Here is a 25,641-nt window from a genome sequence, read left to right on the forward strand (position 1 = left end):
AAAACCCTGCCTGTGTGTAGGCTCACAGGCCAGGGACAGGAAGGAGACAGTGTTTTGCACCCCCCCCACCCCTGCCCAACTAGTGTCCTTGTCACTTCTCAGGACCTCCCTGTTTCTGTCCTCTTGTTGAGACAGATGGGCTCCTAAAGAACACACAAGAGGAGGGAAGCGGCTTGGGTTCCAGTACTCACCCCACAGTAACTTACTAGTTGGTGGAACAAGTCAGACATCTTTCTCAGCATAAGTTAAATCTGTAAAACAAAAGATTTGACTAGCTGACCTCGAAGATGTCTTCCCAAGCAGCCACTCTGGAGTTGTCCACACTTGTAAAGGGGAGCACAGCACTGAAGACTGAGTATAAGAAAGAACCTAAACTCCATGAACACGGGGAAGTCTGTGTGTCGTTCACCAGTCTGTTTCCACTCCAGTGTTTGTTGAATGAATGAATGGATAATGCAAGAGCGGGGAAAAAGCAATACAGATCTAAGATAGCTCAGTAATGTTTTCTTTATAGAACTCGAATCTGATATCAATCATATCCATTTGGGAATACAAAACAAACCTTTGAAAGAACTTTCTGGCAGCATGACGTTTTGAGTGCTGATTGGAGTTATCAAACATGAAGCAGAATAGTTCTCCTACGTTTATGCTGAGAGACCTCCTGGAGAATGCAGCTTTCCTTTACAACATTGTACTTTTATATTTTCTTGCCTTGCCAGATTTTCTTACTGTACACTATCAAGTAATTCTGGCAAGTGGGACAGCCAGGTTAACATATGCTGCTGTTTGATTAGGGATGAAGGGCAAGTTGGGAGATTCAGGAGACCCGGATCAAAGCTGAGGGAAGGATCAAAAGGCCTTTTGCTGACAGAGCTGGAAATGAGGCACTAGGAGACCCTCAGGGGAAGTGTGTCCCCTGTAGGGAAGGAAGGGGATCCTCTCTCCTCAGTAAGCGTTAGTAGGACCAGAAGATGTGTACGGATGAGGCCAGTGGTTTGGGGTCCAACCTGGCCACTGTTCCCTTTGGAATATGGGAGCCCTTCAACTCTCACAGGTCAGCCCCTAGAGCCTCAGCCCCTGTTACCTACTTGGAGCCATACTCCTCCGTGCTCTTGCCTACTCTGGGAGAGCTGAGATGAGGTTGTCTAGCATTTGACCTTCTACTCCAGAAGAGCTGCCCGACCCAGGGCTGGCCTAGGGGAAGGGAGCTGCCTGAGAAACTCATGGGGCTACAGAGTGTCCGTCAGGCCTTGGCTCTTCCTTTCCCAGAGCCCGATTTCATCATCAAGTCCCTACCACTCTGCTTCTCTCTGAGAGGAGGAGCAGAAGGCTCATGGCCCATAAGTACAAGCTCTTGGCTACTGAATGGAAGATTTATGTGGGTGATTTACCAATCCTTGGCAGATTAGCCTCAGTCAGGTCAAGCTAACTACTCAGGCCAACGGAGAAGTGAGGCTGCATGGAGGAGGGTATCCTGGCAACGTGGGAGGGAAGAGAGGGCCTAGAGGTCGTTATCTTCCACCTGCCCTCCCCTATGTCCTCAAGAATACATTGAGTACCTTGAGGGGAAAAGGCACATGTCACAGGGACTGCAATAAATTAAAGTTCAAGGTGCTGAACCTCCTATTAGCAACAGTTTCATTGTAGGAAGTTTACTTACTGAAGGCAAAGTATCCAGTGCCCTGAAGTCTGCCTGTTTGAGAACCAGGTCAGTGAAAAGGAAGGGTTCCAGCCTCTCCTTCCTTCTGACCTGCCTTTGGAGGGGAAACCAGGGTCTGAATGGGAAATTGGCTTTATTTAGCTCAGTCTGACTCAGAGGAACAGTGACCCTTGGGGAAGGAAAAGAGGTAAAATTAGTTGCTAGGAGGAAACAGGTTAGGAACAGGGAGAAGGCTACTTTAAAGGATAGAAAGTGACTGGTAATCTGCCCTTCCATAGTTTTCGATATTGTGGCTATGTGTCTGGAGCACCTGGGGTGATTGTCTAGGAAGGCCATTGCCCCACTGGTAAAGTCCATTAGAAACAAGGTATCCCAAGGATGAGTAGCATCATGAGTTTTCAGCAAGTCAGCACTCTAGTGTTCCCACTGGCTCCATCTTCAACCCCTGCTTCTAGGAACCAACCCTCAAAGACATGCTTTTTCCTGGGTCTGTTTTCTCGCAGTTTCTCTTCAGGGAAAGAGGGAAAGGAGAAGGGGAGAGAAAGCATTAGAGATTCCTGGGAAGTCCATGCCAATAGTTAGCAGAATCAGAAGCACAGGAGGGGCTTTTCGGATGGAAGATGCAGCTGTGGTAGAGAGCTGGCCACAGAAAATGGGGGCTGGGCAAGAAAATAGGCAAAAGAGAGAAGCCGTGGCTTGCCGTGGCTTTCCCCGGCCCTGCGTTAACTGAGAAGGGTTCTTCCAGTTCCTTAGGCTCCATAGGCTAGGTCAGGCATCATGGCAGCTAGGACAGGGAGGAGGAACGCCTATTTCCAACCTAGTCCGAGGAAGATCAAAGCTCTTAATCAAAGAACAGAGAGTTCTCAGACCTAAGTGTGGGCTGTAAGGACGATTCAGACCGAGCTGGAGAGCGCAGAGGAATTGGGGGAAGATGTTGGAAAGTGACAAACTCCGGAGGGATTGCAGCGTCTCTCCCTCTCGGGATCCCTGGGCTTGGGAATGCGAGGCCCCCATTCCCTAGGTTCCCCTATTACTGGGATCTCTAAAGGAAGCCAAGGACAAATGGGGAAAAGAGAGGGGAGAGGAGCCCCTTAGGGTGTTCTCCCGGGTTTGTGCGCCGCGCCCCCCCGCGGCCGCTCCGCGCGGCTACAGAAGTACTTGGTGACCCGCCGGCGGCACTGCTCGCAGCGGACAGCGCAGCACCAGTGGAACTTGCAGTTGCAGCTGGACACGGTCTCGGCGCGACGTTCCTCCACCGCCAGCCCGCAGTCCCCGCACAGCCGGCGGCAGCTGCGGCGCTCCCAGCGGCCCAGGGCCCGCCCGCGCCGCAGGCACTCTCGGCCTTCGGTGCCCAGCAGTCCTAGCGTTTTGTTCTCCAGGCAGTAGTCCGGGGAGTCCTCCAAGTGCACCAGCTCCCGCGTGGAGATGGAGCGGAAGGTGTCGGCTATGGCGCCGCGGCCGGCCGCGCTGTTGCCAGCGCCCTGCAGCAGGTCCACCTTGAGAGCTGCATGGTACTTCTCCTTCAGGTGCGCGCCCACCTCGCGGAACTCGGGCAGCTGCAGCCAGCAGGTCTGTGTGGTGCAGCTGCCAGACACGCCGTGGCACTTACACGTGCGTTTCATGGTGCCCTTCACAGCCTGGAGAGAGAGCTAGAAGTGAGCGGGCCAGGGACTATGTGCGTGGGGAGTCGGCCTGGAGCGGGAGGTTGCGAGGCGCTTAGCTAGTCTACAAGGCCAGCTCGCTTGGTACCTCGTTTTTCCAACCTGTTGAATGAACTGAAGAGCTGTCTGCGTTTAGGGCTGGTAGTGAATGGAGCCAACTGCCTAACCCCAGGGGCTGCAGGACTCACCTTGCGGCCAGCCTCGTTGTTGTGCAGGTTCATGGCTGCCCGGGCATCCTGTCCTGTCTCCAGGGCATCCACGAACTGCTTGGATATTGCCTCTCCGAAGCCCACGTTGTCACTGCAGCCCCCCCACAGCCAGCCTTGGCCCCCTGGAAAAGTGCAGGGGGAGGAAGGTCATTGAGCAGGCGAGCGCGGAGCCTCCTGGGCTGCTGTTTCTAATTGGGTTTGGGGGATCTGGGATGGAGAAGGGTTAAAAGCCTTGTCTTCAGGTTAGTTTCAGCCTAGATTTCTTTTTGCCACCTTTGCGCTCCCGCTTCCAGCCTCAACCAATCGCCTGTTCAGAACTCCATGACGTAAGTAGTTGCCGAGTGGATTCCCCGAAAGGCGCCGGCGCGCCCCTCTACGTACAGTGTTTGCCTTTGGGCAGTGTGTGCACGTGCCTGGCCACCGTTTGACGTCCGGAAGGGACGAAATGGCACGAAAAAGATGAGGAAAACGCAAGCATTGACACAGAGAGAAAGGTGCAATTGAAATAATGAACAACGAAGTTGGAAGGTGAGTTGCAGGGCAGAGAGGATTTAGAAGAACAGTGGAGGCAAAGAGTGGAAAGGAGACAGGGATAGGCAACAGGGAAGGACGTGCCCCCCTGTGTGGGAGAGAGTAACAGGACTGAATCTGCAGGGTGTGGTTCCCTTATCATTATTGTGTTTAAATTAGAGAAACCACTCAATCAGAGAAGCAGAGCCCCAAGCTACGTTTAGCCTGGTTTGTCACTGTAGACACGGTTGGGCTTAAAGTGGTTCACCTTCATTTCCCTCAGATTTCGAAGAATACAACTCTTCTTCATCCCACCGATCTACCCACCAAACTTTTTATTCCTTAAGTGAATTTTACTGGCCTGCCCTACCCACCCCTAATATTACTACTCACCTAGTTGTCCATTGCGGGAGTCATCACAGCCACAGTTGTCAAAATCCCCAAGGCTGCAGTTTCTGGTCAGAGTGTACATGACGCCAGCAGAACTGATGGCATGTACAAATGCTGTCTCCCGATTAGCTGGCAGGAAGCAAGAATTGGGTGAGTTAGAGGGAGGGGTTGTAGCCCAAAGAAATACTAATCCTGCTACCTTCCTTTAATACAATCATTATGCCCTCTTTTCCCAGCTCCATCCTATCTCCCCACCTTTATAATGGACCTTACTCTTTTCCAGGGTCTGCTCCAGCCCTGGTCTCAGCCCTACTCCTCTCTCCTCCCATCTATTCAGGTCACACATTTTATGAGCAGGTGGCTAGATTATTGTTGACATACATGGTTGTAAAGGATTTAGGTGGGAAAGAGCCTAAGGAAGAAATGGGGGAAGAGACGAATCTGAAGGCCAGGTTGTAAAGAACCCCTCCCCACTTCCTCCTGGAACATTGAAGTCTAAGAGGCATGCTCCAGGCAGTCCTGAAAAGAGCCCCTGATTGGTAGCTCTTGCATTTCCAGCATGGCCACTCTTGATCTTCTCCAAGGGAATCTGATCTCCAAGTCAGTTCCCACTTGTCCTGTATCTCTCAGCTGAACCTGCTGAAGGAAGGAGCTAAGAGGCATGAAGAATTATGACCCCTACCTACTTCCTGATGTTATTCATATTGTGAAGAATCCTTCAGCCAACTGGGAGACCAAGGATGGTATTGGATGGGGGTGAGGTAAGGTCCATTTGTGGAGTAGTGAGAGTGTTGAGGAAGAAAGAAAAACCTCTATAGGTAGGAAAGAGGAGCTGGAGAAGGAACAGAGAAGATCCCAGAGAGCGAGATGACCTGAGAATAGAGACCAGGTGAGGAATAAGGGTGTAGAGGAGGCAGGGGGCCATCCCTGGAGAGTGGGGCTCTAACCTGTGGCCAGGGGGTCCAGGGAGCTGTGGCCGAGGCTTTCCTTACCACTGCGAAGGCCGCCATGGCTGGATAGCTGCAGGGCTCTCTCAGGGCAGTTCCAGCGGTCCCAGGCGAACTGGTACTTGCATTCTTCAATACCACTCTGGGCACCAGCTGCCACACTGCTGGAGTAGATCAGGTAAGCCTGCAGGGACACGGGGCTCAAATTCAGACTCACAGCTGCTGACCTTGGGAGGCATTTGCCCTAAAGTGTCCAAACCCCTCTCCTCCTGTCCACTCTCCCATCCCTCAAAAACAATGACAGAATAGGCAGTTTAAATATGCTGTCTCATTTAGCATCACAACTAACCTTGTGAAATAGGTACCATTTTATAGATTGGAACCTGAGGAGAAGTAAAGCAATTTGCCCAAGGTCCCACAGCTAGCAAACGGTACGAACAGGAATGAAATTCAGTTTTACCAGACTGCTGGACCTCACTAGCCTTTATTCACTATACTATTCTGCCTCTCCAGAATGAGCCCAAATTACATAATTCGTGAATTTTCAGTTGTTCTCATCCCATTACTATCTTAGAAAAGAACATTTTGGGGCTGAAAATGTTCTTAGAGATCATGCGGTACAATGCCAGCACTGTAAAAATGAAACACTGCATCCCACCACTGCACTGAGAAGCATGTGAGACTGTGAAAGGCTGTGGACTTTTCAGGCTCTGGAAATTCTGGCCATAAATTTAAAATCAATATTCCTGAGTTCTTGTCTTGGCTCTGATACTAGTTTGCTGTGTGGCTTCGGGAGTGTCTAACCCTCTCTGTGCCACAGTTTTTCTGTCTATAAAATATACTGCATAATAAAATATGTGGATATAATGAAAAGAACTTGACATGTATAGTCTTCAGTCAAGAAACTAAGATTAATGACATCCAAATAAATCAAAGAAATTTTTTTCTCACCTTTGGACCAGTCATCAGGAAATTGTTCACTGACCTAGAAGAGAGAAAAACCACAGAGCATTATGGACACACACCAGCTCATTTCAAGGGTTGTAAGGATTACTTCAGCAAAGACAATTGATAGGAAGAAAGCAAAAATGGTTTTGCCAAAAAAAAATTATACATACGGAATCTATTAAAGATAATTTATTTAGTAAAAAAGAATATGCACAAAAGGAGCTAGTATTATGCTTTCTTTGGATTTTTAAAACTTCAAATACCAAAATGTTGGGAGTAATGCTTGATCATTATTTTGCCATGGGGTGGGAAGAGAGATAGCATTAACCCTCTACCGTGTACCAGACGCTCCAGTCTCAATATTTCACATGTTGCTCTTGTAAATCCTTGCTATGTCGGGCATTATTATCCCTATTTTTAAAATAGGGAATCTGAGACTCAAAACAGTTCTATATATTATACAAGCTCACCCAGCTAATGAGTGATTGAAGCAGGATTTGAATCTAGATCCTTCTGACTCCACAGGACTCTGAGAAGGATAGTTCTCTAATCAGGAAGAGGTAAACAGTGGAATATCTTTCTAGGCATTGAGTCATCACTAAATTCCAAAAATAAACAGTCTGACTCTAGAAAATAGTTTGGCTGTTCCTTTCAAAACTAAAAATGGACTTGCCATACAACTTAGCAGTTCCACCCTCGGGCATTTATCCCAGAGAAATGAAGACTTATTTTTACTCAGGAATTTGTACTCAGATACTTGGAGCAACTTTATTCATAATAACCCAAAATTGGAAACTTCCCAAATGTCCTTCAAAGGGTGAGTGGTTAAAAAAACTGGTACATCCATCCCATGGAGTGCCACTCAGCAATAAAAAGAAACGAACTATTGAGACATGCAGCAACTTGGATGAACCTCAGGGAGATTGTACTGAGTGATCAAAGCCAATCTCAAAATGATTTCATCTGTGTAACATTGTGAAATATGTAATTACAGGGTTGGAGAATAGATTTGTGGTTGCAAAGGGTTAGAGATGAGGGATGGGTGTGGCTATAAATCACCAGAGAGTCTTTTGATTATAGAGTTAAGTGTCTTGATTGTGGTGTGGTTATGCAAAGCTCTACATGTAGCAAAATCGCATTGAGCTTTACACATATGTACACACACACACAAGTGAGTGTAAAACTGCTGAAGTCTGAATAAGCCTCGTGGATCTTGTACTGTAGTTGTAAGATGTTAACACTGGGGGATACTGGGGAAAGGGTGCATGGGACTTCCCTGAACATTTCTTTGCAATCTTTTGAAAATCTATGATTATGTTAAAATAAAATGTTACATACATATATACATAATCTGGAATGCCAGAGATTTCGTGAATGGACTTCAGTATAGGCATTTGGATATTAATCCAAATATGTTACCTATTTTATCTTTCTTTTCTTGATTATAATGGAAGAAAGTAACATGGAAATCATTATGTATTCTTCCATGAAAGTTAGTGTACCCTGAAATTCTAAAGGCCAGTAAGATGCTGGCCATCATCAGAAAATGGGTTGCAAATGAAATAGACTGAGAAAGTTCAGTCTCTTGTCAGAGGCCAAAAGAGCTTGGTTGACACTCTTCATACAAAACACACACAACACCTAAAGTGTGGGTAGTTTTTGAAAAACACTTTTAAAAAACTGGGAGGCTGCTGAATGAGAAAAGATGAAAAAGATTAGGAAAGAAATGAAATAGAATTTTAGAAAATCATAAAAGACTACAGAAAACTAGGGCCTACTTTTTAAAGCTTGGCAGGCACAATTAAGGCAAATAAAAAGCCCAGCTCTCTTGGGGATGGTAGTACCAAAAAAAGCACAAAAATATGTTCAAAATCATTTAAATGAATTCACAATTGCCAAATCCATTATGGGTTTGGAGATGAATTTCTGATCCTCGAAGACTGGTGTCAGAGGAGTTGGCCAGGCCCTTTGCCTGAGAGAAAAGAGCCTGATTTTGCTCTGGCTCAGAAGGGCAATCTTTAAGTTATGAATAACTTTCAAAGACTTTTGGACGTTACCAGGCCAGACAGAGGCTGGTTCCCATTCCACAAGCCTGGCAGTATCAGGAAATAAAACAAAGCAACACAACAAAAATTGAGGGGCAGATAAGGGAGAAAGCTGTGCCAGGAGCCTGGGCGAAGAGACTTCCTGGGAGAGGATACTAAGTTAGAGTCACAGAGAGGGATAGGCAGAGATACTAAAGGAGTCTTCTTTCCTCAAAGATCCTACAATATGTAAAGCTTTGTATGATATGTTGATCTAGCCCATTGATTAATCAATCAGATTTAATTGAGCACCTGCCATGGGACATGACTGTAGGCCTTATTTGGACAAGATTCCCACAAATTGACTTGTGTTGTTAACCCCTTGAGTTGTTTGCAGACATATTTGAACCATTATGGCTGGCTTACTCACATCCAAAATATCCAGTATCAAGAAAAGACTGTGTGTCCTTATGGTGAGCACCAAGGGAGGAGGATCTAGTTTTTGATTAATGAGACGATGGCAAGATTTCCTTTTGGGGGGTAAAATATAATATGTATTACAGAAAGTATAGTAAGCATGTGATGTTAGAAGTTGGGAAGAGAGCCATAGAGAAAGAAATTTAAGTGTTTGTGTGGGTATCACCTAGGGACAGTTATATGATTGAAGGAAAGATGCTAACAAACAGTGGAAGATATAAAGTTTGTTTAGCAGATGGAGGGAACACTATAGAACATGGTACAATCAGCCTACTCCTAGACAGAGGTACAAGCTTCCCATTCCCCGTAAGTACAGTTGCCGATGATACTATCCAGATTGGGCATCATTCAAAGGGTTTATGCCTTCCCGAACCCTCCCAACTGTTCTCAGAACTTTTATTTTTGGAAAATTAGCCCTGAGCTCACATCCATGCCCATCTTCCTCTGTTTTATATGTGGGATGCCTGCCGCAGCATGGCTTGATGAGCGGTGCTTATGTCCATGCCCAGATGTGAATCGGCGAACCCCAGGCCGCCGAAGGGGAGCTTGTGAATTTACCACTATGCCACCAGCCCAGCCTCTCAGACCTTCTCTTGAACTCCAGACAAGAATATATCCAACTATATTCTTTTTTTTTTTTTTAAGTTTGGCACCTGAGCTAACGTCTGTTGCCAATCTTTTCTTCCTTCTTCTTCTTCTTCTTCTTCTCCCTAAAGCCCCCCGGTGCATAGTTGTATGTTCTACTTATAGGTCCTCTGGCTCTGCTCTGTGGGACGCCACCTCAGCATGGCCTGACAAGTGGTGCTAGGTCTGCGCCCAGGATGCAAACCAGCAAAACCCTGGGCCGCCAAAGTGGAGCACACAAATTTAAGCACTTGGCCATGGAGCTGGCCCCATCCAACTATATTCTTGACATGTCCACTTCAATGTTTAATAGGTATCTCAAACTTAATACATCCAAAAACGAACTCTTGTTTTGTGAGGAAGTTTGCCCTGAGCTAATATCCATTGCCAATCCTCCTGGTTTTTGTTTTTTGCTTGAGGAAGATTAGCCCTGAGCTAACATCTGTGCCAGTCCTCTACTTTGTATGTGGGTTGCCACCACAACATGGCTGATGACTGGAGTTGGTCTGCACCCAGGATCTGAACCCGCAAACCTAGCTGCCAAAGCAGAGTGTGCAGAACTTTAACCACTTAGCCACAGCCCTGGCCCCCAAAACTGAACTCTTGATCTCTGCTGCCACCATCCCAAATCTGTTCCTTCTCTAGTCTTCCCTGTCTAAGCAAAGGACAGTTCATCCTTCTAGTTGTCAGACAAAAATCTTGGAGTCATCTTTGACTCCTTTCTTTCTTTCACATCTTGTATTCAATCTGTCATCAAATCCTGCCAGCTTCAGCTCAAAATATATCTGAACTCTAACCAGTTCTCAACACCCTCACTGCTGTCACCCTGGTCCAAGCTGCCATTGTCTCTCGCTTGGATTATTGGTAAAGCCTACTAACTGATCTCCTTGCTTCCACCCTTATTCTCCCACATTCTATTCTCAAAATGATTGGTCCCTTTAAACATTGATCTCTTTAAAATATAAATCAAATTTTGCCACTCTCTGCTCAAAATCCTCTAGTGGTTTCCTATCTCACATACAGTAGAAACCAAGTTCCTATCATGGTTTATAAGATCCTACACAATCTTGCTCCCAGTTATGCCTGTGGCCTGATCTACTGTTCTTCCCTCGCTTGCTCTGCTCCAGGCACATGATCTCCTTGTTATATCTCCAACACATCAGGCACCCTCCAGCCTCCGGGCCATTGTGCTTGTGGTTCTCTCTGCCTAGAACGCTTTTTACTCAGATGTCCACATAGTGCGTTCCTTCACCTGCCTTGGGCCTTCTAATCAAATGTGTTATTCTCCTTGAGGCTTTCCATGATCATCCTATTTTAAATTGCAACTCTCCCCATCCCCTTTCTTTGCTTCATTTTTCCCCATGGCACTTTATCATCTAAATCTATGTTTTACATCTTTCTTTGTTTACTGTTTCCCTCCTCCCACTAGACTGTAAGCTTCATTAAAGGCAGATTTCGTTTTTGTTTTTGTTCACAAGGTATTACCAGGGCCTTGAACAGTGTCTGCGGATAGTAAGCATTTAAAATAACGAGTATTTATTTGTTGAATGAAAGAATGAAGGAACTCACATTTAGAGATGGGAGTAGGAAGAAGAATCATCTGAGGAAACACAGAAGAAGCTGCCATCTAGAGAGAGAAGGGAATAGGAGAGGACCCCTCATTCATGCCCATGGTGTCAACTACCATGGTCATGCAATGTCTCCCAAATCTTTACCTCCAGCCCTGACTTCCATCTTGAGATCCAGAGCCCTGTTTCCAAATGAATGCTGGACTTCTCTACTGGGAATGTTTCAAATTGTAAAGACAGTATGTTTAAAAGCTAACATCTTCCCTGCCAAACTAGCCACTTCTGACTTTACTGTTTTTTCGTTAATGGAACCACTATTTCTCCAAATCTCTTCCAATCCACTCTCACCATCCAATAAGTATTTAAGATCTGTGTGTGTTTTAGTTCTATCATATTTCCCAAATAATAGTTCCCTCTTTTCTCTCTCACTGTCATAGCCTTAGTTGTGGCCTCTGACCTAGACCACTGTAGATACTCCACTAACTGACCTCTCTACTTATAGTTTTTACCCCACTCCAATCCAGTGTATAGTCTGCAGCTAGGTCAATCTTCTGAAAGCCTGATTCTGATATCATTCTGCTCAAGAATCTTTCATAGTTCTCCAACTCTTGCCACCCACGGCACTCCATAATCCGACCCTACATACCTTTCCAACCTCATTTCCAGTGAAATATCCCTCCTTGTTCAATCCTCTAGTCAAGCTGAACCAGTTGCTATTCCTGGACATCCATAAGTTCATGCCTCCATGTCTTTGCTCATGCTGTAGTGTTAAATCTTGCCTATTCTTAGTATTTTCAACCAATTGTGCTGGAACAACCGGATATACACATGCAAAAGAATGAAGTTGGACCCATACATCACACCATATACAAAAATTAACTAAAAACTAATCATAGACCTAAATGTAAGAGCTAAAACTATAAAACCCTTAGAAGAATATGTAAGTATAAATTTTCATGACCTGAGGTCAGGCAATGGTTTTTGTAGATATGATACCAAAAGCACAAGTGACTAAAGAAAACAATGATCAATTGAACTTCAATAAAGTTAAAAACTTTTGTGCTTCATAAAGCACTATTAAGGGGCCGGCCTCGTGGCTGAGTGGTTGAACTCGCATGCTCTGCTTTGGCAGCCCAGGGTTTCGCTGGTTCAGATCCTGGGCGTGGACATGGCACTGCTTGTCAGGCCATGTAGAGGCGGCATCCCACATGCCACAACTAGAAGGACCCACAACTAAAATATACAACTATGTACTGGGGAGATTGGGGGAGAAAAAGCACAACAACAACAACAAAGCACTATTAAGAAAGTAAAAAGAGGGCCGGCCCAGTGGCACAGCAGTTAAGTTCGCATGTTCTACTTCAGTGGCATGAGGTTCACTGGTTCAGATCCCGGGTGAGGACATGGCACCACTTGGCAAGCCATGCTGTGGTAGGCATCCCACATACAAAGTAGAGGAAAATGGGCATGGATGTTAGCTCAGGGCCAGTCTTCCTCAGCAAAAAGAGGAGGATTGGCAGCAGAGGTTAGCTCAGAGCGAATCTTCCTCAAAAAAAAACAAAAGAAAAACAATAAAAAGTAAAAAGAGGGTCCAGCCCCGGTGGCCTAGTGGTTAAGTTCAGTGCATTCTGCTTCAGTGGCCTGAGTTCAGTTCCTGGGCTCTGTTAGTGGCCATGCTGTGCTGGTGGCCCACATACTAAAAAATAGAGGAAGATTGGCATAGATGTTAGCTCAGAGCAAATCTTCCTCAGCAAAAAAAAAAAAAGAAAGAAAGAAAAGAAAAGAAAGTAAGTAAAAAGACAACCTGCAGAATGGGAGAAAATATTTGCAAATTGTATATCTGGTTAAACACTTTTATCCAGGATATATAAAGAGTACTTACAACTAAACAATAAAAAGGCAAATAACTCAATTAAAAAATGGACAAAGGATCTGAATAGACATTTCTCCAAAGAAGATATACAAATAATAAGATGCTCAACATTGTTAGTCATCAGGGAAATGCAAAAAGAATTCGCACCCACTAAGCTAAAATAAAAAAAGACAGACAATAACAAGTATTGGCAAGGATGTGGAGAAATCAGAACCTTCATACATTTCTGGTGGCATTGTAAAATGGTACCACTACTTTGGAGAATATTCTGGCAATTCCTCAAAAGGTCAAACGTGGAGTTACCATGTGACCCAGTAATTCCACTCCTAGGTGTAGACTCAAGAGAATTAAAAACAAGTCCAACAAAAACTTGCACATGAATGTTCATAGCACCATTATCCATAAGAGCCAAACAGTACAAGCAACTCAAATGTCTAGCAACTGATAAGTGGATATATAAAATGTGGTATATTCGTACAATGGAATATCATTTGGCCATAAAAAGGAATGGAGTACTGGTATGTGCTACAACGGGGATGATCCTTGAAAACATCATTCCAGGGGAAAGAAGCCAGAAACAAAGAGCCATAAGTGTATGATTCTGTTTATATAAAATGTCCAGAATAGGCAATTCCATACAAACTGAAAGTACATTAGTGGTTGCCAGGGGCTGAGGGAAGCGGGAATGGGAAGTGACTACTAATGGATGTGGGGCTTCTTTTCCGGGAGATGACAATGTTCTAAAATTGATTGTGGTGAGGCTTGCACAAGTTTGTGAATATACTAAAAACCATTGATTTGTACTTTAAAAGGGTGTTATAGTATGTGAATTGTGTCTCAACAAAGCTATTATGTAAACATCTTATTTATTCTTCAATAAGTATCTGGTTCAAAAGCCACAACCAGCACTTCTTAAAGCCTCACAGCTACTTTTTGCTACCTAATATTAAAGTTTTTCTTTATTCCCTTATGCTTTACTGTAAGTAGGGTCTGCCTTAATCATCTTTGTATCTCCTCCAGCTCGTAAGACGGTACCTTGAACTTAGTAAGTACTGTATAAGAACGCATTGAATTAAAGAGTTTTGAGAAAAGAATGGAAGGATCATCAGATGCAGCAGAATATTTAAGGATAATAAGGACTGAAAAAAGATTTGGGGGATATGAGAAGGAAGTCTGGGGTAAACCAGTGCTGCCACTAATTTTCTAACAGTGAGCAGATGACCACGCTACGTTAGCAGATGACCATCCTGCAAGAGCAATAGACAATGACCACGGAGCATACGTATGCAGAGGTTGGTGTCATAATCAAAACTTTTAGCAAAGTCAATCTGACACATTAATGCTGTGTATAATTGTCATTGTGCTTCATAGTCATTAGGCACAAGTGGTGAACAATTTACATAAATAACTGCAGTTAGTTTCGCTTTTACACTGCCAAATAAAAAGGTTATAGTTGCCTCTTCCCTTTCGTTAGTCTTCCACTACGTCTACTGACACCATACACCATTTAATTTTTATCATGCAATAATAGCTAATGTTCATTGAGTGTGTCAGGAACACTGCTGACTGCTTTACCTGTATCATCATATTCAAGTTTCTTAACAACCTTATGGGTTAGGTACTGCACTATTTATTGAGTGCTTATTCTTTGCGCACAAAATACTATTTTAAGTGCTTTAAATGTTTGAAGCTCATATAATTGTCACACTTATATGTCTTCCTTTTTACAGACACAGAAACTGAAACATAGAGTGGTTAGCCAGCATCACACAGCTGGCCAAGTAGTAAGCCAGGGTTGGAAGCTAGTCAGTCCGATTCTGGGGCATGTACTCCTTCACTGCTTTGCCTTTCTGCAGCCCATATTTCTCTTTCTTTCATTCCCATCTGCTAATCCAGGACTCCTGATCCCCAAGAAGTTCTCCAGAAGGATTTCTTGAAGGTCTCAGTGATGTTTTGCGCACATTCACGATGAAGCTCAGTTAACTCTCGCATTGTCTCTGCTGCTTTTCTATTCTTCCATTGCCCTAGCCCTCCCTTCTGCTTCCCTGTCCACCCAGCACCTGAGTGCCAGGCATGGGCTCTGCTTTGTCTGAGTGCCATCACACCCCCAGCCACATTTTTGGGGGATTGTTGCTGCTCACACTGGATTCAATGCATAAAAAAGTAGGGATGAACAAATGTGCCACCTAATCATGGGGGAAACTGTGCAGGGGGATGGGTGGGATATATGGGAACTCTGTACTTTCTGCTCAAGTTTTCCGTAAATCTAAAACTTCTCTAAAAAAAAGTTTATTAATTTTTTTAATATAGGGGGAAATGTCTTTTGACCCCTTTTAGTGTTTTACTTTTCCACTTGGGTATCAAAACTGCCATTTGTGTACAAGGTCTTATAGGGCTTTAGTAAAATAGTTCTCCCAGTTTTTGCTTGTAACACCCACTCCTAGTCACACTCCAAGCTCCTCCATGGGCTGGAACCGAGAGGCTTGCTAGCAAATTCCGGAAACAAGCTTCGTTGCTGGAGCCTCTCAGTTCCCTTCCTTTAGAGTAAGGCTCTCCTGGGAAGGCCCCACAGTCACTCATTTAGGTAAACTTCTGGGGTCTGCAGCCTTGCTAATTCTCCTGACCTGCCCATATATGCTGAATCCAGGTGGCGGGCCCAGCCTGGAACCCCTTCAAAAGGTGGTCCTTTCAAAGGGTACCGTCCTTGCAAAGAAAAGGGTGGTTTAAAAGTATTAACTAGAGTCTCTCCGGTGTTCTGTTGATAGCTTTCCTGGCCTCAGCCTTTAGGAACCTCACACTAAAAGTGCCTTTGCCCACCCAAGAGCGGTGTACTGGGCCTTGGCACACTGGCTGTTATTGATTCATCCACCCTGGACCTCTTCCACCACCATAATGACTCTGAAGAGTAAGTGCCAGTGCACTTTCTGATTTTAGGGAAGACTGTTTACTTCCTTGGGAGCTGGCAGTTTCCACTGGCTCAAAAGCAAATACATGAGGACTAGGGGCTGGCCGGAGAAGCAGGATAATTCCTCAGTAAGTCTCTCACTGAAGCTCTAGCCCTGCCCCTGTCCCCAGATGCGTGAAGAGGGTGACTTTGGTGAGAGCTTCTCCCCAGATCTGCCCCTGGCCTTACCGTGAGTGCCCGTGGCAGAGGGCGTGAGCAACAACCGCACTCCACCAACGCCCTTTAACTGTCAGGTTGCCATGGTTTCTGGCGTGGGCAAGACTGGACTTTTGCCCTACCTCCTGTCTCCTTGTGTCTGTCTTGCCTTGGCGTTCTTTTGGAGGTGTTCCATCGGTCTACGACAGTGGAATGCAAACTATAGTGTATGTAAAACTGAATAAGCTTTATGGATGTTGTACTGTAGTTGTAAGATGTTAACACTGGGGCAGGCTGTGGAAAGGGTGCATGGGACATCCTTGTACATTTCTTTGCAACCTTCTGCAAATCTATATAATTATATAAAAATAAAATGCTACTTGCCTATATACATACATAATCTGGAGTTCTGGAGATTTGGAGAATAGACTTCAGTGTAGGCAGTTGAAAACTAATCCAAATGTATTATCGCATAGAGTACATGAGAATCCTCTGGGGAGTTTATTAAATGTGAAGGTTCCTGGGCCTAAGTTCCAGAGATTCTTGCTGAACAGTGGTGATGGGGAAATGGGTGGTAGGGTTCTGCGTGCACACACTCCTGAGATGGTTGTTTTGCAGATGATCCTCAGAGGCCACTTCAAGAAACACTGGTTCAGAGGGAGGACAGGGAAGTGCCTACAAGCATCTAATACCTAAGTAATAATAATAAGACTCAAATTATTGCTTTAATCTTCTGGAAAATTGCTGCTCCAACTGCAGCAGTAACACATTGGTGGACATTCCCTTCTTCTGTATCTGGATGGGGCACCTTCTGGTTTGGGTAGATCTCAAAGCTCTCACTAGTCGGCTTGAGGGGCTGGGTCTCTGACTGCACTGAGCATTACAGTCACAGATCTCTTTCCTTGCTGCAGTTTTTCTTGGTGTTGTAGTGTTTTCCTGGCAATTGCAGCTGATCTGTTTATGCCTACCTTTCTCATACCAGGAATAAAATATTTGGGGGGGGGGGCAGCGAATATGTCTGCAAGGATTCTGAGTCTTTGTCCAGGGGCCATGTGTCCTCTAGGAAATACGCTAACTCCTTCCACTTACGGAAGTCTTTACCGCCACAGCTATTATTTTATATTCTTAGGCTGCCTCCACACTCATGTTGTCAACCCTGAAGCGAGTCTTGAACTTGTTCGTTGATCTATACTTTTTACTATAGGCTTCTAATGCCATCTCATGCTTCTCCCAAGTTAATTTACCAACAGTAAGAATTTGGGAGACCAGTCAGCTATCTCTCTCTCTCTCTCCCCCGCCATCCTTCGTTCTGAGCTCTCACAATAATGTTTTACTATAAGTGGCTTCCGCTGTTACTTGCTTTCATCTAGGCTGGTTATCCAAATTGTGTCCTTTTATCCTGTCTTGACTACCTTCTGCCACAGCTCCTCTAATATCAACATTTACAAGTTCTTTCCCCTTCCTTTTAACGTGTGTCTAAGTCCTTGACAGTCTCTTCATTATGAAATATCTTGTCAACTCTTGTTAAACCACTATCCGCAGATACAGATGCTTCAGTAGTTTTGAGGCTGTAGGTAACTGCTAGAGCAGAGCGCTGTGCACTTTCTATCATTTTCCATTGCTTCTCTGGTCTAGAGACTTTCTAACCTGAAACACCTTGGTGGCTATAACGTGGCTGTAATACAACCACAATTCAAAATTCTTTGATCTAGGGCACTACAGCTCCTCAAACCCCACACCTTTCAGCATTATGCAGCTTCTCTTGTGGGCTCTATAGCCTCCTGAATTGTCTATTCCATAATCAGCCTGATCACCAGCAAAAATTTTTCCCAGGGAGCTGGGACAGGAGGGGAAGGACTTTGGTTCAACCCAAATACAAATGCCACAGCTTCTCTCTTAGCTCTTGGAAAGTCTCCATGTTTCTTTTGTTTGTTTGTCTTTTCTTACCTAACATTTATTATCTAGATCCATACAGTCTGATGTTCAAAGCCCCTCTTCACTTGATACCATTTGAAGAAAGTTACTTTATTTTACCACCTTAGGAAGTTCACAGGAAATTTCAAGTTCCCATTCTCTGGCGGCTACATTTAATTGTGGACGAGTGACTTAAGCCACCATCCAATTCGTTTCAACCATTTTTCCCCATTTGGGGGCGTTCTGCAAACTAGCGTAGCCCATGAGGCAGTCTGTAGTCCATCACACTGTGTGGTTAGCAGTTTAACAGCCATGGGGAGAACACATGCCTGATTCCACATAGCCTGTGGTGCAGATGGGACCAGGACCGGGAGTTCCAAGCACCATGCTATCTTCAGGCCTGCTTCTCCGTTTGCATGACCAGGACCTTGTTACTAGGCCAGGTTTGTGTGCTAGACTCCCTCTCCCATCAGTATGAGAGTTCCTTCCCAGGAAGGAATTAGTCTCAAGCAGCAAGCTTCTTGCAGGCAAACCTCATTAGTTTGCCAAATGTGCCCTGATGCATTTAATCCCAGCGGTTGATGTAGCTTAGGTTTAAGTTAGGATTCCCTTTTCCCTTACCCACATATATTATTAAAAAGCAAAGATTCTGAATATGAATCTCCAGAATTTGGTGTTTCCCTCTCAATGCCCAGGACTTCCATCTCAATGCCCTTTGATACCCTCCTTTGTTCTGCCTCCCTTCACTTTCCCCATGAGTCTGAATAACTGGTTTGGCATTTCCCTACCCTTTAGTCTTGTCTCTCAAGGTCCTTAAAAATCTCTGGGTCATGAAGCTCTGGTTGGCCTACTTTAGGAGAGATCATCTGATTACAATAATTTGAGGTGATGACCAGGGGAAAGGAGAAGTGGCAGTGAATGAATGTAGATGCAGCTCTCCATCTGGCAATTTGGCAGAGAGTACAGGGGGAAAAGGGGAAAAGGTTAAGGGGAGGGCCCAGCGTAGGGGAGCTGCCTGGATCTGTAGCTATAAGGTGCTCCAGTGAAGCACCTTTCTTTTAGGATGAATGTCTGACAGCCAGCTTTTCACCTCATAGAACTCCCAAGATGCCTTGGGCTGGGGAGAGCCCAAAGACAGCTCTTTCTGAGCAAGTTTCCTATGATTCACTCTATCCTCCACAACATCTGACCCACAGAACACATGCGCACCAGCACACACACTCAGAGATGCATACATGCACACAGTTACCTAGGAGGCGGGTCTTGCTAATGACTGTGAAATAATATCTCATTGGTCAAAAAGCGTTCCTCATTACCCCTCTCTGACAATCCCCAAGGATATTTAAGCTACGAACAACTCACTGTACAATTAGAGAGAGTTAAGTTTAAACTGCAATTTTTTTTCAAGGGTGAACAGCGTGACTAATTCGTACCCATTGTAAAGTATAAATAATTGAAATCAGGCTCTTTCCTAGTTAGCTAGGGGAAGGGATTAGGAAGTAGAAGACACAAGATATATCTGAAGTCTTAAAGGGGCAAGAAGGGGCCGGCCCGTGGCCAAGTGGTTAAGTTCACACGCTCTGCTGCAGCAGCCCAGGGTTTCACAGGTTCGGATCCCAGGCACGGACCTAGCACCACTCATCAGGCCACGCTGAGGCGGCATCCCACATGCCACAACTAGAAGGACGCACAACTAAAATATACAACTATGTACTGGGCGGCTTTGGGGAGAAGAAGGAAAAATTTTTTTAAAAAATCTAAAAAAAAAGGGGGAAGAGAAATATTCATAATTTCAAACACAAGTTTCCTCCTACTTAAAAATTTGTCAAGAGGGAGCAAAGGTGATGTCAATGGAGAGATCCATTTCAGTAGGGCAATGGAACAGAAGCCAGATTGCAGTGAGTGAACAGATATGAAATGAAAGCCACTAGTGTAGACTCGTTGAAGGAGTATGGCATTGAAAGGAAAGGGAGAAAGAAATGACTACAGTGAAGTTGAGGCCAAGTGAAGAGTATTAAAGGAAAAATTAAGGACTATGTAGCTTTTGGTCATATCCCCATATCTATTTCATGGATTTAAACTATATCTCTTTCTTCAAAGGAATTCAGCTCTATAAATAATTCTCAATATTTTTTTATAAATGTGAACTTTCTATATTATAATGCAGTGCCCTAAAATAAGGGGGAAAAAAGGCTTGTAAACAAATTGGCTAAAAGAAAAAGTTGAACAGGTGCATTAGTTTTAGTAGTAGTCCTTATGTTAAAATTTATATTAAAATCTCACATTATCTCAAATCCAGTCCTTGCCAAATAATTACTGGCAAAGACCGTATAATAGCCCACAGGACAACTGTGTATCATGGGTCTGCAAAAGTCTGAGACTTCAGGCAGATTCCTTCCCAAGCAAATCACAATGTTTCAAGGGATAATCTCTTCCTCTGAAACTGAAGGGTCATTTGTATTCCAGGATATTTTATAGAGCAATAGGCTGTCTTTCCTCGTCCTCGTTTCCTTCCTTCTGTATGTATTGTGGCAAATTCTGCTGAGAAACACTGAGCTACAGAAAAGCACTTCAGCACTTAGCATTTAAATGAGGACTCTAACTGGGAATAAGCTGTGCTCATAATCTGTTCCCTGGTCTAAGGAACAGCTCAAACCACTGTTCCCAGAAAGCCTGGGATTGCAGGAACCTCTTCCAGGATCGTTATGGAGGCAGAGAATTTTGTTTTGTTTTTTGATCTTGTTACCCTGGTCCCTGTAGTATAGACTTTAGAAAATATTCATGTTCTCAATTGGGCTGGTGGATACAATAACAGTTTATTTCAGGATCAAGAAGGTAGGTGTATGTGGTAACTCTAAAAATTATCCTATGAAACAACCAGGTTAACAGTTTAAGGTAGGAAAATTGACAGACTTTGGCACTTTGGTGCCATTTTTACTACTTAATGGAAAAAAATCCAATGGATGGTAAAAATATTCTCTCCCCATCCAACCCAACCATCTCTTTCTATTGCTTTTGCTAACCAGTCACAGCTCAAACAGAAAGAAACTGAAATAAGTATTTGAATAAATTTTCTCTCTTTGCTAATTTGTATTCTCGATTTTTTTCCCCAAAGGCAGGCATACCCGTATGATATTCCCCAAGATTTACTCTAATGACTGGCTCCAGATAGGACGCTGTAGGAGATTCCTTTTCCTATTCTCTTCTCCCTATTTTGAACCAGGATAGTATTTGAAAGATTTAAACCAAGAGAAAGACATGCAGTTGAAAATGCTACAGAAAGTATAGATGAAGCAAGACTAGCCAGGGGTTGATAACTGTGGAAGCTGAGTGATGGGGGTTCCTTATACATGCTGTTCTGTCCATCTTTGTAAAAAAAACAAATTTGCCATAATATAAAATTAAACAATAGAATGCTCCTGAAGCAATAATCTATGCAGTCTTGGCTCCACCAGACACCTTGGATTAACACGAAGAAATGCCAGACAGGATAATATGGCCAATCTATTGGTTCACTATTTATTACCCTGGATATTGGTATGGAATGGAACCTTAAGTGTCTGACATGGTGAACATGAAGAGCATGAGTAAAGGGAAAGGACTGAGATTTATGGCAGCAAAAGAGAATTACAGGGTTTTTTTTTTTTGTTATTGTTTAAAATTTTATTTAAAAAATACAATTGTCTATATCTAGTTGCACATATAAGAGAATTACAGTTCTGAATGAAGGGAAAGTTCTTCCTTATGTAGGACGGTTTAAGCTTGGCCTGGAAAACATAAGAATTTTGTTTGTGGAGCTGATAGAAATACTGAACTATTAGTCAACTTATAGGATCTTATTGAGATTACTGGAACATAGCCTCATCATGTGCTGGTACCGGAGGATGCTGAAGTTGGGAAAACAACCTATTAAGAAAAGTAAATTTGGACTGGTCAGATAATGGTGAATTTAAATGAGCCCCTTATGGTCTGATTTCTCTTGGCCTGGAGAAATCTCTGACCTAAGAAGCATACAGAGAAATGATATGATCAATAACAAGGGCCTACAATAAAGATTGAGAAAAACAAACCATAAAAGTTTGGCTTGTAATGGGACTGGAGAGTCTGTCTAGAGTGGATGGTAGTTTCTTTCAAGAGGCCCTCGGAGTATAGGTATATTTCAAATGGGAGGCAATGGGGAATGTTATTTATGTGACCCAAGCTCAGAGTTTCCCCCAACTGTTAACCCAGCCTGAACTTTTACCTAGGAAGAAAAATCTACTTTCTGAACAATGAGGGTTTATCCTAAGAAAAATTGTATTGACCTCTCTCTAAGCCCTGTGAATTCTCCTCTGCCTTTCTAATGGAAATAGAAAAGAGTAAATGGAGCCCAGGAAAAGGGGATTTTATTAATAGTCCCAAGAGAGACTAGCATTACCCATTATAGGAGAGCATTAAACCAATTGTCCCAGCTGGGAAAAAGATAAAAAGGTAAACTCTTTCCATGAAGGAGAGAGGGATGGCTTGAAACGCCTTTTCTTCTGGTCCCTTTTTAATACCCCATTTATCTCTATATTATAACAATTAGAGGAGATCCTTCTTTGTGTTTTATTATCATCCACACACAAAAAGATGAAGATGCACCGGGGAGCATCCTCCTCATCGCTTATACAAACTGGTTCTATAAGAAAAGTTATAATGAAGTGTCTCTTCTCAGGACCTCATAGCCCTTGTAAATACTAATAATTAGTAGTAGTAGTATTCATGGCGGAGGATATACAGACTCTGAAAGGAAAAATGCAGGGCTCAAGTTATTGAGGAAATCAATGACAAAACAGGGAATTAAACTGCTCTGATCGTGACTCAAGCCAGTGGAAGGACTTCCTACAGTGCAGCTGCTAACCTAATCCTGCTCAGAGTTACCCTATGAATCCCAACCTTTTTTTAATGGACTATGAACTTTTTTTAATTGACCAAGGAAGCCATTAGGTTTGTGAATCTGTTATATTGGCATGTTATTTTTCAGATTCCAAAACAATTTCTTTTATCTTACTTTTTATTTTCCTAACTTTAGAGATCCCTCTGCGAGGATGAGAATTCCTTTCTAATGTGACAAAGTTGAGTGGATCCTCGCTTGATTGCACTTGTTGTTTTTGCATCTATTGGTGGGGAAAACTCAACAAAAACTTAACATGACCACAAGCTACCATGAATTCAACCATTTTTAAATGAATGTGTGTTTTATTGTTCATAATATACATTTGAAAAATGGTAGCACATGTATGTGCAGGACAATAATTTTAGCTTTAGATGATGCTTGATGAGAACATGGATTCAAAGACACTCCCCCTACAATAACTGAAGCCCTTGCTAATTAGGGGTTCTGCATATAATTATAAGATGAAATTTCAAGAGCCATAGAAAGATTACTCTAAAATATAAATGTAGAGAACCAGGGGATGATGTATTTCAAAAGCTGCCTTAAAACCCAAAGACTTGCAATAAATTCTTGCTCTATGCAAAGAAACTGACCCTGTTTAAATCCTTTAGAAAGAAGTGGAGGTAGTGATGTCTGTTAAAGGATGAGAGCAGAGCCGTAGTTAATCTCTGCCTCCCAGTGCATCTTTCTGATTTGGTGATTGAGTTGAGCAGAGAGAATGAGAACCGGACAAGACCCAGTATCATTCTAAGACATCATTTGGAGCAAAATGAAGGCAACAGTTAAGAAAAAACATGTTCAAGGCCCGTTCGTTCCAGATGAGTGAGTATTGGAAGTGGAAAGTCAAATTGGTTCATCTCTGGCCACCATCGTAACCATCACCGCCATCTGCTCGGCTGTATGATGCGTTCCCATTCTCTTTTTTTGAAGCCATTAGGATTAAGAAAAACAAATTCAAAGGAAAGATTTTTCTCAAGTTGCTATAGGATAATTCTCTTCAGAAGTGTCCCAACTAGAAGAAACTGTGAAGAATGCTTTTCTCCCCCCAATTATTTGGCATTGAGATACCTAGTAAAATTACATATTGTAAGTGAATGTCATCTTTATTCTCTCCTTTTCAAACTCAGGAATTTCTGTTGATGGACTCTTTTAGAGAGTAATTTCAGGCAAGCCTACAATTGAACAACCAAGCAGAAATTGTGGTTCTCTATTTGTTAAATGCTTTTGAGGTCCTTACATAAAAGGTTGATAATGAAGTATTAAGAGAAACATCTGAAAGGCTGCGGTTGGTCAAATTTCTCTGCATGGCACAAAGGAGAAGATGACCTTATGCAAAACCCTGATAGTGCCATTATCAGAATAATCAAGATTTAATGCTAAATTTAAAAATCGCTTTTCAAATGCTACCAAAACCAGACTCTTGGCAAAGTATAAATGTTTAATTCAAATTGGGGCTTATTGGGGAAAAGCAGTTAAAATCTAATTACGTTATACAGGAGACTTGTACATTTTTCTCCTCAAAGTCAGGCAAAGCGAGAAGGGGCTCTTAAACCCTGTTTTTAAATTAGAACTTTCATTCACATCTCTTTTTTCTCTTTTCTTTTTGAATGCAGACACTGAATTTGGACAGACAAGCAACCCAGCCACCTTTCAGTGTGGCTGTGTCAGTATCGGAATGAAATGAACATGACCCCCTCCCCAGGGAAGGAACCCACAGTAAAGGTATTTTTTATAGAACAATTCTCCACACTGCCCTGGTGACTGGGGAAAGGAATCTCGTGTTTCTCTTTTGCTGATACTGAATCAGCTGAAGAATACCATGAACATCAGTAGAAATGCTCTGAAATAGTCTCCTCTCCCTTTTGTCTTTTTGTTCCCATGAGCAGGAAAGAAGAGAGTTTATGTTTGAACACGAAATATTTAATTAAAATGCCAATTAAAAATTGACCAATTATTTGGTGGTTCAATTGTTGTAAATTATTGCCTTAACTTGCAGATCATTGTGTTAATTTGGCATACTTCTTATCAACTCTCTAATACAGATGGCTATACTCATTTATGATAAGAAAACACTCTCAATTAGCACAGGATGCTGATTTCAGCAAACAGATTCCTATTCTTGCTTCCTCGACAGTTTTGTAGCAGTTGCATTCATATCTTGGGTAAATAGATGGTCACAATGAGAAATGATAAAGAGAGAAACTGAGCTTACATCTTAATTGGGGAGAAACTCCAAATACCCAAATAGCAATGTGCATTTCCCAGGTCTTACATCTCTACATTATTTCGTACTTATTAACATTTCATGTATAGATACTTTATGTGGTTTCCAAGAGCTAAATGAAAATGATGATAATGTCAGCTATCATTTGTGCAGTGGTTTATAATTTGCAAAACACTTTCACACACATTATCTTGTTTTCTGAGCAATTTAGAAATATTTGTAAATTGAACAAACTCAATTTGTAGAAAGTTCAGATTTCAAAAATATTTTATTTCAAGCATGTTTGTTAACCCAATACCAACTCACTAGCTCAAGTTAATTTTTAATCTCTAGGATGTGATGATATTAGTGGTTATTTAGAATATTCTGAAAAAAATTAAAGTTAAATCAGAAAGTGCAGAATAAGATCCCACTGAATTTTGCCTCCAGCCTTCACCTGAAAGATCAGATTCAACACACAGTAGCACTGGCTTTGAACTACCTTCCTCTTCTCCACCGGGCTACATCAGGATTTGGTACAAAGAGCTATTGTCCATTTCCCCAAAAACCACTTAGAATATTTGTGGTATGGCAATTTATAAAAATAGGAACCCC

General features: G+C 43.1%; 2 protein-coding genes across 8 annotated transcripts in view; one reads left to right on the forward strand and one right to left on the reverse strand.

Moving 5' to 3' along the window:
• Positions 1 to 25,641, forward strand: part of SEC31B (SEC31 homolog B, COPII coat complex component) — a 90,919-nt gene that overhangs the window by 32,578 nt on the left and 32,700 nt on the right. For 5 of the 7 annotated variants that reach the window (XR_011494403.1, XR_011494400.1, XR_011494402.1 and 2 more), the window contains exon 27: positions 24,437 to 24,545. The gene's annotated coding sequence lies outside the window, so the exon portion shown is untranslated. Of the gene's footprint in view, positions 1 to 3,823; positions 5,192 to 24,436; positions 24,546 to 25,641 lie in introns of those variants that run through there. The other 2 variants (XR_011494394.1, XR_011494393.1) reach the window with 2 other exon arrangements.
• On the reverse strand, positions 2,739 to 22,497 carry WNT8B (Wnt family member 8B). The gene is made up of 6 exons (XM_070485325.1): positions 6,796 to 22,497; positions 6,329 to 6,362; positions 5,423 to 5,561; positions 4,434 to 4,559; positions 3,510 to 3,652; positions 2,739 to 3,297 (listed from the first exon to the last, which is right to left on the reverse strand). Exons 2-6 carry the CDS (start codon positions 6,341 to 6,343, stop codon positions 2,752 to 2,754), a joined length of 969 nt encoding a protein of 322 aa, XP_070341426.1. The 5' UTR covers positions 6,344 to 6,362; positions 6,796 to 22,497; the 3' UTR covers positions 2,739 to 2,751.

Source organism: Equus asinus, chromosome 2, assembly GCF_041296235.1.
Source record: "Equus asinus isolate D_3611 breed Donkey chromosome 2, EquAss-T2T_v2, whole genome shotgun sequence".
NCBI classification, from domain to species: Eukaryota; Metazoa; Chordata; class Mammalia; order Perissodactyla; family Equidae; genus Equus; species Equus asinus.

Coding starts and splice junctions, on each gene's coding strand:
- WNT8B (XM_070485325.1), bottom strand. Junction 3,653..4,433: donor CTCCCGCAATGGACAACTAG/GTGAGTAGTAAT, acceptor GCACTTTTCCAG/GGGGCCAAGGCTGGCTGTGG. Junction 3,298..3,509: donor ACAACGAGGCTGGCCGCAAG/GTGAGTCCTGCA, acceptor CTCTCTCTCCAG/GCTGTGAAGGGCACCATGAA.